This window comes from Canis lupus, chromosome 30 (genome assembly GCF_011100685.1).
Source record: "Canis lupus familiaris isolate Mischka breed German Shepherd chromosome 30, alternate assembly UU_Cfam_GSD_1.0, whole genome shotgun sequence".
Taxonomy (NCBI): domain Eukaryota; kingdom Metazoa; phylum Chordata; class Mammalia; order Carnivora; family Canidae; genus Canis; species Canis lupus.
This window is the reverse complement of record NC_049251.1, coordinates 36,277,065-36,291,311: the sequence shown is the minus strand read 5'-3', so window position 1 is coordinate 36,291,311 and position 14,247 is coordinate 36,277,065. Positions and strand designations below refer to the sequence as shown.

At 48.7% G+C, this 14,247-nt stretch overlaps 1 protein-coding gene across 3 annotated transcripts in view; it reads left to right on the top strand.

The window, feature by feature from the left end:
* The window catches only part of HEXA (hexosaminidase subunit alpha), a 27,140-nt gene extending 12,893 nt beyond the window's left edge, over positions 1 to 14,247 (top strand). For all 3 annotated transcript variants that reach the window (XM_038580897.1, XM_038580899.1, XM_038580898.1), the window contains 13 exons: positions 2,700 to 2,792; positions 3,710 to 3,775; positions 5,465 to 5,511; positions 6,014 to 6,124; positions 7,015 to 7,116; positions 7,582 to 7,714; positions 8,337 to 8,517; positions 9,504 to 9,590; positions 9,856 to 9,928; positions 10,640 to 10,823; positions 11,037 to 11,127; positions 11,552 to 11,656; positions 12,707 to 14,247. In XM_038580897.1, the coding sequence (XP_038436825.1) occupies positions 2,700 to 2,792; positions 3,710 to 3,775; positions 5,465 to 5,511; positions 6,014 to 6,124; positions 7,015 to 7,116; positions 7,582 to 7,714; positions 8,337 to 8,517; positions 9,504 to 9,590; positions 9,856 to 9,928; positions 10,640 to 10,823; positions 11,037 to 11,127; positions 11,552 to 11,656; positions 12,707 to 12,770 (1,337 nt within the window). In that variant the 3' untranslated portion in view covers positions 12,771 to 14,247. The remainder of the gene's footprint in view (positions 1 to 2,699; positions 2,793 to 3,709; positions 3,776 to 5,464; positions 5,512 to 6,013; positions 6,125 to 7,014; positions 7,117 to 7,581; positions 7,715 to 8,336; positions 8,518 to 9,503; positions 9,591 to 9,855; positions 9,929 to 10,639; positions 10,824 to 11,036; positions 11,128 to 11,551; positions 11,657 to 12,706) is intronic.

The window sequence follows — 14,247 nt, the reverse complement described above, 5'->3', positions numbered from 1 at the left end:
GAAAGCAGGAGGACGACAGGGCTGTGGAGATAGGAGGTGATGGCCGTGGCATGGGACCCTGAAGCACACTATCTGTGCGTGGAGTCAACAAGGTGTCATCTCTTTGGAGGAGTAGCCAGGATGTGGCCCTGCCTTGCCATTACTTGCAGAGGAGAAAAATAGGAGCCCGAAACGTGCTCAGCTTAGCAGCCACAGAACTGGAACCAGCCTTTCCTGATTTCCCAACTCAGTGCTCTGTTTGCCGTGTTTTTTTCCTGAGCACCTGAGGCATCAGACTTTCCTGTTGTGCCAGCTGGGCTCACTGTGACTGTGCCATGCCATGCTTCCTACACACCTCCATTCTTCCCAGTGCAGAGCATGTGGGTGCATGGGGAGGAAGCTGGCCTGTCCCCTGCCTATTTCCTGCTTGCTTCAGGGTAGCAACTTGGATACGGAAAACCGCAGTGGTGATACACTATTTACATCCTTTTAAATGACCCAGTGTCCCTCCTGTTTTGCCAGTTCTCACATTGCTGCCTCCCCTAGAACTTCCCCCTCATGGCTTGTTGAAATAGCAGCCATGATTCTGTACCTCCTTTATCAGCCTAAACCCAAATGAGTCCCTGAGAGCACTTAGGACAGGGATTCTTCACCTAAGATTAGAGGCAGGGGGTGGAGGGATGAGCCTTTAGTTAGGGCCATTATTCTAGGGGAAAAAAGTCTTTTCATTTTCATTTTCATCAGATCTTGTAAGGAGTCTACATCCTGGATGGAATGAGAGTGTATTCTAGAAAAATAAAACTACACTATCAACAACAACAAAAGTTAGTTTTACGCTCCAGGCAATAGTTCAGATAAACCTGCTGTTGGTGCTGCCCCTAAGTGTCATTTGGACAGTGACTGTGGCAGTTGCACGTGGATAGTTGTGGTTTCTTCTCAGTTTGGTAGGCTGAGGTCCAGGGAATTAACGCTGAAGCTCAGGATGTTGCCCTTTTTTGGATGGCCACCTGGGTAGATATGCAAATGAACTCTCCACACATTGATATTGGGGCTCTGTGATATGGGGGATTGGAGTAGGGGCGAGGAGGCAAGGGATGAGGGCATAGTTTAAGGGGAATATTCTTTTACAGTTTTATTCGCTCCTTCCTCTCAGTTAAGTCTTCCTCAGTCTTGGGGATTTGTAGAGATGGCCTCTCTGCTTGGAGAGCTTGGGAGGGCCCTATAGATTCTGCTTTGAGAGTAGTCTCTGTCCTGACAGTCTGGCTCTTTTCTGTTGCTGGAGATGAGTTTTCAGGGTTTAGAATGGAGTTGTGAGTTGGTCTGGCCCAGAGTAGACTCAAAATTCCCTTTTCCCTACAGGATTTAGGTAGGTATTAGTGTGGATACAGAGTATTAACAGGAAAGGGAAAGGATACATTTTGTTCTTATGGTAGCAAAGGGCCCCTTACTGGCTTGCTTCTTGGCAAGCCCAAGAGCTGACATGAGGCCATGTGGCATAGTGTTCGGAAGGTTGAGCAGGCTTCATTGAAATGGCTCAAGGCTCTTGGGTTACTTCTGCCTAGAGATGGATAACATTTGGGATCCAGTTTGGTTCTGAATTCTCTCTCCCTGCCTTTCCCCAGACTATCCTATCCCTAACTCTGTGGTTCCATAGGAAGTCATGGTTGTTGTGGAGCCAGTATAGATGCATATAGCTCCAAAAAAGAATAGAAAGTGTGAGTTCTGTGAGGTTCAGGCTTGGAGCTGTACAGTCAGAACCACCTTGAAGGTCACAAAGAAGAACCATTAGGATGGGAAGGGACAGTGCATTAGTATTTTGGCTTTGGCTCTTTTGGATTTGGGAGGGGTGCTGGGGTAGGGTGCATCTGTGGAACTGTGCTAGATGCTGGCCCACTGGGTGGCTTTCCGCTGTTGGGCAGAAGGCTGCCTCAGACAGAGAAGCCGTGTGGGAAGAGGGAAGGAAGCAGGATGGAAGAGTGACCATGTACCTTTGCGGGGGCAGCAGCTAGATGATCTCAGGCCTCCTTTGCTGAGGAGATCCTCCTGTCATCTGCTTGCATCAGCTCCTGGGCTTTTACAAAATCAGAAACCTTTCACCTGGAGCCATGAAGAACAGTGCTACTCCAAGTGACCATCTGCAGTGAGAGGAGCGGTACACACACCGGAATGTAAAACTGTCCCTTCATCAAAAAATGTGTTATGAAAAAATGTTAGAACTAAATAATGCATTTATTCTGACGTAATCGATTTATATTCTGGCATCATATAAGCCTCCTATCTATCAGTGTCTTTCCTTCCTTTCACCTGGTATTACAGATTGCAAGTCAGGTCAGGAGTTAATCTGCAGACCACACTTTGAGTAGAAATGCTCTCAAGCTGCCTCTAGTTTAGAAGCAGTTGTCCAGGTATTGGAATCGTGCTTACTGTACCAAACTAGAAATATAGAACCCTGGTTACAAGGAGCGGCTGCCAGACCTTTGGTACTTGGGTCAAGGCAGGTTACTGGGGAGAGAGGGGAGCACAACTGAAATGAGAAACAATTGAACAGGTGATGGGGGAGTGCCTGCAACAAGAGGGTAAATGTCCTCTTCTCCCTTGCCTCTTCCCACACACATTTGAGCAGTAAGGGACTAGAGCTAGGGACCTTCCTGTAGGACTTTGGTTTTGCCTGTTCCTTCTGATGTCAGGTCAGCCACACTGAGATTACCCTGTCCTTTCAGGAAAACTGCATGCACTGGAAAAGAATTCATTGGTTGTCCTTGTGGTCACTCCAGGATGTAACCAGCTTCCTTCTTTGGAGTCACTGGAAAATTGTAAGTATCACCCTGTTTCCTGTTGTAGAGAGCAAGCGGTTGTCTGGAGCTGTAACTCTGCTTGGCCTGGCCTAAGTTTCCTCGTGCTAGGCCTAGAGCCCTCCATGACGTGGAAACTCAGGGTCACCAAAGGCTGAGAGCCGTAGAAGGTGAATTTGTCATGCACTCTAACCAGTGTCTTAAGGTTGGCTGTGGAACTTCACAGTGGCTTTTCACTGAGTCCCACAGGACATCTGCCTTCTGGACTATATATAGTTCCATTGCCATTGTACGAATTTGTACCCTTGGCTGATATTCTTTGAGAGACCCCACTCTGGGGAGAGAAGAAATGTTTGGTCATAATGTTTTTGGATATGACTGAAATGAAGCCAAGTCATTAGCCCTGTGCTGTGTGCCGTCCTCCCGGAGCAGCAGCATTTGGGAACTTCTCAGTCTCCAAAGTGAACATTATGGCTTGAACAGTCTTGGCTTCTTCCTCACATTCTTGGATGAAGTAGTGAATGAAGCCTAGAGACAAAGGGAAAGGAGGGGGATTACAAAGGCTTTGGGAACATCGTAACCTGGACACACCCTCCAAGCATCCCTATCCCCCTCATACTTTCAGCTACAGGCTGGCAGGAACTCATGTTTCTGGAGGGGAGACAACCACAAGGCAAGTGGTGCTTTTCTGTTCTAGCCTGACCCTCATCCGGCATTGTCTTCTAGGGCCTGCAGAGCCTCTGGGTGACCACCCTCCCACTCTGGCCCAAGACCTAGCTGACCTTCAGCTGCTCTGCTCTGGGGATGTCTTCTCTTTGAAAGGAAAAAAAGAATTTGATCTTGCTATTGTTTTTTGATTCAAGGATTTACACAGGACATGTGATCTGAAATCTGAGAGTAGAAGTCTTTAATCAGTGGGGTCATTTCTGTCATTTCAGACACTCTGACCATAAATGATGATCATTGTTTCCTCCTGTCTGAGACTGTCTGGGGAGCTCTCCGAGGTAACATGGGGACTGATCCTGGCCGGGGGGAGGGGGGGGGGCGGGGGGGGGGGGGAGGTGGCGGGAGAGAAAGATATGAAGTGGGAAGGTCAGTGTTGGTGGGTTGGGAGAACAAGACGGGGGGCCCAGCACATACCGCCACTTGAGGAAGCTTTCTTTATGGAGACCAATTGGAGTGTTTTCCCATGTCCCTAAAGGGAGTATTCTCCTTACACCTACCCTTCAAAGTTGACAGGTGTCAGCACATGCAGTGGCAGCAGCAGCTCGCCTGGGCAGGTGCTCTGGGGAAGCAGGGAGAGACCCTGCAGGCTGATGCTGAGGGTGCCAGCAGGGAACAGGCTGCTTGGGACTCTGCCACAAACACTGCCTGTTCAGCTCTCACTTAACACACATAATTGGAGAGGTTCTTTAAAAAGAAAAACTGTATCACAAGAAATAGATAAATGTCAAAGAAGAAAAAGGAAATAAATAATAAGATGTATATAACTATAGTATTTCATGAGAAAATTAGCACTTAACTGGCTAACACGTGATGGGCCTGTACCCTTCCTCTTGGTTTACTGAAAAGGTATTTGATCATTAGATAAAGACTTAGTCAAATACCTCTACTACTTTTGCAAAACCCCTGCTTTTGAATGAGGAGGGAAATTCTCACAGGATTTCAAACCTTGTTTGGGTTCCTCTTTGTCCCCTTACCTGTCCTCTTCTCCTCTCTTGTATTTTGGAGAACAGGGGACTGACTCCTTTCTCTGCTCTCTTACACTTTTTGTACAGGTGCTATGATTAGGTTGGGGCTGGGGGAAATCTGAGGACTCCAGGATTCTGGATGTCAGAATCAGAGAAGAAAGAAGCCAAAGCAGATAGGAACAGTCGACCTCGAAGCAGATGCTGAAAAAGATCTCAAATTCTTTCATTCTGAAATCTGGGGACTCTGGAAATCCTTCTAATGGGTTTTCAGAAAAGGGACTCCAGCTGTTGAGAACATATAATGCTCTGGACTCAGGATGCCTGCACTCAGGCCTTGCCAAAATCCAGTAGGGGTTTGTGTCCAGTGGACTAGGGTGGTCCTTCTGGGCCAGTTGCTGCTGGCTATACCTCAGCTCCCTATAACTGGTTCCCTTCTCAATCAAGGTCTCAAGAAGAAAGGTGGATGATTCTTTGTCTTCTGGATCCTGCTGTGGACCCAGGCTCCTTGGAGACTTAAGCTTACGATCACTTTTCCATAATTCAGTCTGGGATAATAGCAGGGGTAGTAGGTTGAGGATCTCTTTTTCTCAGCTCCCTCAGCTCCTGATCAGTATTAATCATGGAAAGCCTTAACCCATGTGAGCTGGCTTGTCCCCGCATCTGTACTCACAAGCAGACATTTTGGCCTCTCTCAATGCTCTTGTGAGTTCAAGACTTAGGGAATATGGATAAGAAGTATGTGGATTTTGAAGGTTAGTGTGTTCCTACAAGAGGCACTAAAACCCCTTACACTGCCACCTCCCAAAATAAAATAGAGTAAAAATAAATACTGGCTTCCTAGTATACTCTTTGCATCAGTGTTGAGACTCATCAAGCCCATACTATATCCACTTTTACTGTGTGTCCAAGCATTCTCCTCTGCCACATTGGGAACCTGCCAAATGGGTGCATCTCTTTTCCCACCTCCCTAAGCCTTTACCGTGCCTCTCTACTTCCCCATAGGTCTGGAGACTTTTAGCCAACTTGTTTGGAGATCTCCGGAGGGCATGGTAAGTGGGGGCCCTCAAAAAGGGTTCCTTTTAAATCTCTGGGATTTGCTCCCAGTGTTGAGAGTCCTAGGAATAATTTACTTTGCCTTAGACAGGTTCCTGGTGGTTCAAAATGGCCCCAATAAGAATTAGAAGACATGGGTGGAAACTGGTTTGGTAGATTTGGCCTGTTTGGAATCACTGTAATTTAGTTCCTCTGAGTCATTATTTAGTAATGATCTTGAGACCACACTGCTTTAAAGAAAACAGATTAACAGTGAAAATCCAGAAATTGTAGCCTGAGTGGTGTATGGGACAGCTATATCTAGCTAGCATGGGACTCTTGCCCTCCGACAGTGCCTGCTTGTGGTCATTGAGATGTGGGGCATTTGGGGAGATAGCTGCTCTGCAAAACAGTCATAGATTGGCTTTTGAAGGATCAGGAGACTTTTCCTCATCCCCCTCCACCCTCCATGGTGAGTTCCCATTGAATCCTGACATGTTAAATGTTTGGTCTGCACAGTTCCTTATCAACAAGACCGAGATTGAAGATTTCCCCCGCTTCTCCCACCGGGGGTTGTTGTTGGATACGTCTCGCCATTACCTGCCACTGACTACCATCATGGACACTCTGGTACCCGGGCCTTAAGGCCATCTTTGCCCTTAGTGTTCTGGGGTGATGCGGTAAGGGGTAGACCCATTGCCACATTCCTAAAGAGTTACAGAGGGAATATGTGTAACTTTATGAGCTCCTAGAGAAAATGGAAAAGATGATCCACTCTAAGAAAAAAAGGAATGATTTAAAGCTACCTCACTGGCTACTCTGGACCAATGTCCTTGTCATCTTCAGGAATGCAGAAGGTGGTTTGAGGAATTGGCTTCTTTGATCAAGCCGAGCTTATTTTTGTTTAGTTAAGGACAAGGTCATAGGAAACAGATGTTCAAAAGCTGTAGCACAGGATGTTCCTATCTTTCTTGAGTTTGATGGCCAGTCTTATCTTACAGTTGCGATCCAGCTCGTGTCTACCTTTGCTCCTCTGGTGGAATCAAAGGAGTGGACACATTCATCAGTCCTGGCCTCTGAGATTTGTGGGTTATGGGGCTACTAAATTCAACAGTAGACTTCACAGTTTGGATAAATGTTAGGCAACTCAGAACAAATGGCGGGAAGAAATATTAGTCTTTGAGGTATTGTGGTGCTTTTTGGAAGACCAGGGTACCACATAGTTTCAGCTGTCCTCTCAGTGTGGCTAAAACACATCTCAAAAAGGGGAAGTAATGCCTCTGTCAGACATCTTTGGATGTGCCCTGGGAGAAGAAATGTGCTAGGTCTTCCCTCTATGGCAAGACATTCCCTGATGGGAAGATTTGATAGATAGACCCTATAAACATTTATCAGGAAGCTGGGGCAGTTTGAGCCTATTGGGGTATGTGGAGCAGCCTGCCAGTCTGCCTACCTTCCCAAGTTTGAGGCCGAAACTGGAGAAGCTGTGATGAGTTCACAGTGTGTGCTCTGATCTACAGGACGCCATGGCATACAATAAATTCAATGTGTTCCACTGGCATCTGGTTGATGACTCTTCCTTCCCATATGACAGCTACACTTTTCCAGAGCTCACCAGAAAGGTATGTCTCAATTTTTCCAAGAGCAAGTTTATGGATTGATGTCTGAGCCTGGCTATGGCCCTGCTGGCAAGGACACTGGCTCTCATCCTAACCAGCCAGATTCAGGGACACGCTGACTTAGGGGAAGGGCACTGGATTTGGAACCAGGAGACCTAAGTTTGAGTGTCCGAACTTTGCCATTAATTTTCTCTGTGAAAGATAATCTCTCCTGGTCTCATTTTCTTTTTGTTTGTTTATATCCTGCTGTGTGCCTGCCTTATTGTCTCATTGGCATTATGATGCTCAGATAAAGCAATAGATGTGCTAGCTTGTGGGAAATTAAAAGATCCTAGGAGATGGTCCCTGATACCAAAGAGCTGTGGGTAGACTTTCTGAGGTGCAGGGAGTCCTGGATGCATTTTTAGTATCTTCTATTCTGCTAGCCTTCAAGAAGTGATATTGTTAAGGGTGTCTTGTGCCTTTCAGGGATCCTACAATCCTGCCACCCATATCTACACAGCACAGGATGTAAAGATGGTGATTGAATATGCACGGCTTCGGGGTATCCGTGTGTTGGCAGAGTTTGACACTCCTGGCCACACTCTGTCCTGGGGACCAGGTAAGAATAATGTCGGATTGAGAGAATCTACTGATCCCCCTAGGTGGGCTTCAGGGCATTGGACTCTTGGATGTACTATGCCCCTGCCCTGGTCCCTGGAAGAATGTTTCCCATCTCATCTTCCACCTGGGAATTTAGATAGCCAGAACCTACTTTGGACAAAAGAGGCTACTGTTTATTATTAAACTATGGGCAGATTCTTCTCAGATGCCCTTGTGATGCTCTTGCACGTTGCGCCCTAGAGTGGAAGAAAGATCTTGCCAATTTGGCTGAATTGGGCAGTCTCCTTCCCCCTCCCCCCCCCCCCAAAGGTGGTACGAGAGCCCCCTTAGGGAGCAAGGGTGACCCCTGCTGGAAGCAGTGTGTCAGGGCCAGAGTATGTGATAGCTGTCTGGCTGTAACCCAACCTCTGATTATGATCGAGGATATATTTTTATTTCTTTGACTGTGACTAAAGACTCATGATCACCAGTGTCGTGCGTGCCTGGTGGTCCCTCCCTATGTGCATGTAATGTTTATGAACACGATTATCTTACCTTGTACACCTTAATGTCCGTAAGTGTATGACTGCTTGGGGGTCTATGTATTTGTGACGCTTATGTGGGGTTCTCTGTCGGCTTAGGTGTCCCTGGATTATTGACTCCTTGCTACTCTGGGTCTCATCCTTCTGGCACCTTTGGACCAGTGAATCCCATTCTCAACAGTACCTATGAATTCATGAGCTCGTTTTTCTTGGAGGTCAGCTCTGTCTTTCCAGATTTTTATCTTCACCTTGGAGGAGATGAGGTTGATTTCACCTGCTGGTATGATCCCTTTGATCTTTCATCCCTACCTGATGAGCTGCTCACTCAGCATAGAGGTTAGCGCCTAAGAGGCTACCTATCTCAGGTGCTCCTCAGGGGCTAACCTCTCTGAACAGTCTGTCTCAGTCCAGACGGCTCAGGTCTTGGGCTATTCCTCTGTCGACCTAATAGGGGCCCTACCTGATTTTGGCAAGGCTATAAATGTGAAACTGTCCCTTCCTCCTTTCATATCCTCGATATACTTACGGAAGAACCAGGTCCGAGCAGAGAATGGTCTTGGGAAAGTCCAAGATAGAGAAAAATAATCCTCGCCTTTCTGAAATAGTCTGGTTAAAGAGTCAAAACACAGATGAATTTGAGACTAATATATGAAAGTGTCTAGTCAGTATTAAACCGTAAGGTCCAAACCATCAGATCTACTTAGCTCAAAGGAGGTTGATGGGCTTCTCTGAGAAGTGGACCGTAGAGCTGGATCTGGGGAAATAGGCTTTTTGAGAAGTGGAGGGAGGGGGAAAACATTCCAGGAGGAAATGTGAGTGAAATGTAAACGTTCTTGGGGGAAGGAGCTGCAGCAGGTAACAGCAAGACTTGTGGCCAGCTGGAATAAAGAATATATGGTAAGGGGGGAAAAAAGCAGAATATGCCTGAGTAGAGAATAAAACAGGGAAACCAGAATCCGGTGCCAGAGCCTCAAACCCACGACCTCAGAGCCACATGCCGTAGACCAGGCAGGTTAATACATGTTCTTGTTGAGAGTTTACATTTAAAGCTCTTGGGATCCAAACTCCTCCTTTCTCAGCCTGTGTCAGTGGCCCCCTTCACATAGCTTTGGTCGGCCACACCTGCATATTTGGGGCCTCTGAGATCCAAAGTTGATTGGTTTCTCAAGTGCAAAAGGAAGTTGTGGGAAGCCAGGTGACTAATCCCCAAGCTTTGGGCTTTGGGGATGTTGAAATAATTAATCTTCATTTTCTCTTGGGATTTAGGAAGTCCAACCCAGATATCCAGAACTTTATGAAGGAAAAAGGCTTTGGCAGTGACTTTAAGCAGCTGGAGTCCTACTACATCCAGACGTGAGGAAGGAAGGAGGGTGGGCAGGGTTTCTTGGTGTTATGTCTCGGGTCCTCACTTTCCATACCAGGGTCAGGCCCTGCTTGACCACTTTCTGGGCCCTTGAAGGGATACTTTGCCCTATCTTTGCAGCTGTGGAGTAGTCAGTTCCCAACTAGGGAAGACACTGCTCAATCAGGAGTGGGCTCTTAGCCTCAACCCCTGGAGCACTGGCACCAACATCCTAGAACCTATTTGAGCTGAGCAGACCCTTTCTTTACTCTCTAGGCTGCTGAACATCGTCTCTGCCTATGACAAGGGCTATGTGGTGTGGCAGGAAGTGTTTGATAATAAAGTAAAGGTGAGCCAGGGGCAGAGAGAGAAGGAGCCACCTGTAGTACCTCCCTCTGGTCTCTCAGCCCTTCCCTGCCTCTGCACAGATCGATCCTTCCTGGCTTTGGATTAGGCTTTAATGTGCAGAGCACTGGGAGACCATCTCTCCTTTCCCCCCCAGAAAGGTCGCAGAGGTATGAGCCCTGGGTGTGAGTGTCAGAACATCTGTCCATCTTCCCTCACCACAAACTGAGACTACTTAGGATTCCTGAGCCTGGCATGCTGGGTTGGGTTTTCCTTTCTGAGTCATAGACTAAGGTCTTCCAGATCTGGGAACAGGGCTGCTTCCCTTCATTGCTGATCACTTAGGTCCCAGTCTCTTGCCAGATACAGAAGCTCTGCAGGAACCTTGTCTCATCCTCAGAAACACCCGGAGATTCTTGGGCGTGTTAGTTCTTGATGAGTCTGCTAGGCCCCACTGCTTGTCTCCCTTAGCTCACAGCCGGTATTACTGTCCCATTATGGCTGCAGAAGGACTGGGGATGGAAGCAGCAGGGAGGACTCCTAGGGCCTACAGAATCCTTGGCCTCTGCACCGGGCTAGGAGCTCAATGGTTAGGAGTCACAGATAAATATTTGCTGCGTGAGAGCAGAGCGGGCACATACCACTTGGCCTGGCTAGTTTGCATAAGCATGAGGGCCAGAAATACCCTCAGCTATGTGCCATTATCTTGTGACAGGTTCGGCCGGATACAATCATTCAGGTATGGCGAGAAGAGATGCCAGTACACTATGTGAAGGAGATGGAGCTGATCACCAAAGCTGGCTTCCGTGCCCTGCTCTCTGCCCCCTGGTACCTGAATCACATAACTTATGGCCCTGACTGGAGTGAAATCTACATGGTGGAGCCCCTGGAATTTAAAGGTGAAAGCAGGGAGCTCTCCTTGCTGACCAAAGGAGGCTGCGCTGGTGCACAGTGCAGGAGATGGAGGGTCTGGGCTAGACCTTTCAGGTTAGCTGAGACGACCTATCTGAAGAGAGGGCTACATTGGGAAGGTAGTTGAAGGGAAACCCTAGGGTTGCACCCTCCCCACCCCCTCCCGCCCCAGCAGCCTGTTGTTTTTTGTTTTCTCTCAGGAAGTCCTCAGCAGAAGGCTCTAGTGATTGGTGGAGAGGCCTGTATGTGGGGAGAGTATGTGGACAGCACAAATCTGGCCCCCAGACTCTGGTAAGGGTTTCCTGAGGATGTGGGTGGTTGGGCTTATGGATGTGGGTTCTCCCCTGTAGACTCACTCCTGTCCAGTCACCCCCAGACAAGTACCCTCCTTCCAGGCCTGAGAAAGAAGGAGCTGTACATTTTGAGAACACCTGCTGCTACTGTCAATAACAGTTCATGATGCCTTTACAACTTACTCTGGTTCCATATCTTTGGGAGAGGAGGAAAGTGTGATCACAACCCACATCTTAATGAAGTTGGAGCTGAGCCCTAGAAATCCCTAGGAGCCCCCTCCCCTGCCCCCCAGCCAGGTTGTTGCTGTGAATAACCTTGGCCCGGAATCCAGGGTGCCTAAATAAGAGGCGGCAGCCTGTGGGTGTCCAGCACCCTTGCAGGGAATACAGAAGCCGACCTGGTGCATGATCTTTCCCTCTAGGCCCAGAGCAGGGGCTGTGGCTGAGAGGCTGTGGAGCAACAAGTTGGTGACTAACCTGGACTCTGCCTTTAAACGTTTGACACAATTCCGCTGTGAGCTACTAAGGTAAGCAGGCAGGCTGTGGAGGGCCTTCCCGCAGTAGGGGGAGCCAGTTGGGGGCATACTGACTGGAAAAAAAATACCAATAAAAGCTGATGCTTACAGAGGCTGACTTTGTGGCAAGCACCGTGCTGAGCCCTTTATAGGCATTATTTCATTGAGTCTTGACCACAACTCTGGAAGGTAGGTAGTTTAGCCTCACTTTAGAGATAGGCATCTGAGGTGCCGAGAAGTTAAGTAAAGCCCCAAATCACTCAGAAGCAGAATTCGGTCCAAGCCAACTTCAAAGTCTCTGCCCTTAGCCATCATGCGATTATGGCCTCTCATGACGCCTGTGCCACTGTTGGGGTTGGGCCTGCATAAGGTGGTCCATTTCCCTAATTTATTCGTTGACTAAGTGTGGAGAACCTGGAGGACTCAGCCTAGTGCAGAGCTGAGAGCCAGCATGGCAAGGTCTAGGCTTCAAGTGTGTGCAATTCAGTGGGCAACTTTGAGCTAGTCCCTTACCGTCTCTTAGCACGTTGCACATGTGAATAACGAAGCAGGCATGCCCAGAGGTCCCCTATGGAGATTGGTCACATCCTGGAACTTGCACGGCTGAACTGGATTTCATGTCCACGCCCTGTGCATGAACAGGACAGCGCATTGGTCCCCCACCGCTGCTGCTTTTATAGGATTTGAGCCATTAAAGGGGGGCTCTGGGCCTGGAGCACTAGGTAACCCTTAGACATGAGCTCTTTCTAACGGTATTGCATTGTTTGGGACTCAGGTATAGTGACTGGCAGGGTAGAAATAGAGAGGTGTTTCCCAAAATTCCTGGACATCCCTGTGTTGGAATCACCTGGGGCGCCTGTTCTTGCCAACATGTGACCCCAGGCCAAGTAAGACTCTCTGGAAGTGAGAGTCCCTGAGTCCTTCTGGTGTACAGCCGCAGTTAGAGATCTACCGAAATAGGGGAAAAGGAGACTGTTGGTTGTGACAGAGGTGTTGCTGGGGCCTTGGACTGACCCCATCTGAGTGGCTGATCTTGCCCTGTTTCTTCATGTCCTCTTGCAGGCGAGGTGTCCAGGCCCAGCCCCTCAATGTAGGCTACTGTGAACAGGAGTTTGAACAAACCTGAGCAAGCAGCCCCAGGCACTGAGGAGGGTGCTGGCCCTAGGAGAGCAGTAATGGGGCCAGGCTTCCACTGCATCCCGCCCGGGGGACGGAGCCCCTTGCTCACGTGCCCCTGTCCATGGAGAGAAGGGGGCCAGTGTTGGCACTAGCATCCAATAAAGAGTGATGTGGCATATTTCCATAATGAACATGGATTACCTGTGTGAGAGAAATGTGAATGGCCCTGGGGTAGGGAGCTACCTGCACTGGCCTTCTGCTCCTGAGAGCGATAGGGCACAGCAGCCCCGGGCGCCAGGCTGGCCTCAGTGTCTGCCCCTGGACTGGGAATGAGACCCTGTGCAGCCTGTGAGTTCTGTGATGCTTCTCCCGCCCCCAGCACGCAGTCTAAACACACAACCTCATCCTCAGTCTGCTCACTTCCCTGTGAGTGTAGAGGTCCCATAGACCTCCAAGGCTTCTGTGTATGGAAGAAGGCATTAGAGTGGCCCAAGGAAGTTCTGGGGAGCAGCAAGGGCTCCAGACCCAAGCTAGTTACGGAGCAGCCCTCCCCCATGCATCCTTACACACTTCCTTCCTCTAGAACTTTTTTTTTTTCCTTTGGGTTTGGGTTTCTTGTTAATTCAGTTTCATGCAATCATTATTTTAATATTATTGAACATATGTTGTGGTCTTGACACTATGGTAGGTGCTGCGTTTGAAGGACTTGGTCCCCAGAGACTGTAGTCCACTTCCCAGTATCCAGCAACTTCCACCCACCTCCGCCCACCCATTGGCAGCCCAGTAGCATCTTCTCAAAGAATTGATGGCACAGCTGAAGCCAGGAGGAAAGCCCCTGAGGGCCAGGAGGTGGCCGTGTGGCTCTGAAAGAGGTCTTTGCCCATGTGGCCAGGTTTGCCTGAGAGGAAATGGCTCCTTGTTTGGCCAGACCGCCCCTTGGTGCTTTCCTGTTCAGAAGCAGCGACTCAATCCAGAGGCTGAGGTCATGTAGCAACTGTTTTAGATGAGGATTTCTTTGACCCTTATTTAATTCTTTCACCTGGTCCTGGGCTGAAAGGGCAGTGGGGTCTCAGGCATTTCTTTCAGGTTTCCAGTGTGGTAGATACAGAAATTTGAGGAAGGCAGGCTGAGAGGGGATCTGAGTAGTCTGGTCCTTAGACAGCACCTTTAGTCTCTTCTCATGCTCCCTCGGGGACCTGAGTGGAGGTGCACCAGGCGGGCCTTCCTGTGCTGCTTTTACAGGAACGGGGGGGGGTTAGAATCCTCCTGGGGACGAGGTCTCCACACAGCCCAGGTTAGCCACGCCCAGGGCTCTGGTGTAGAGAGGCCCAGGCTAAGCCTCTAGCATTTGCACCACCAAAGGAACCCCCTACCTGGGACCCTGAAATGCTGCTTGCTTCAAACGCCCCTGCTTTCTTAACTAATCATAACTAACTAATATCATTACTTTGGAGATAATGTTAAATAAAAAAATCAGACACTTA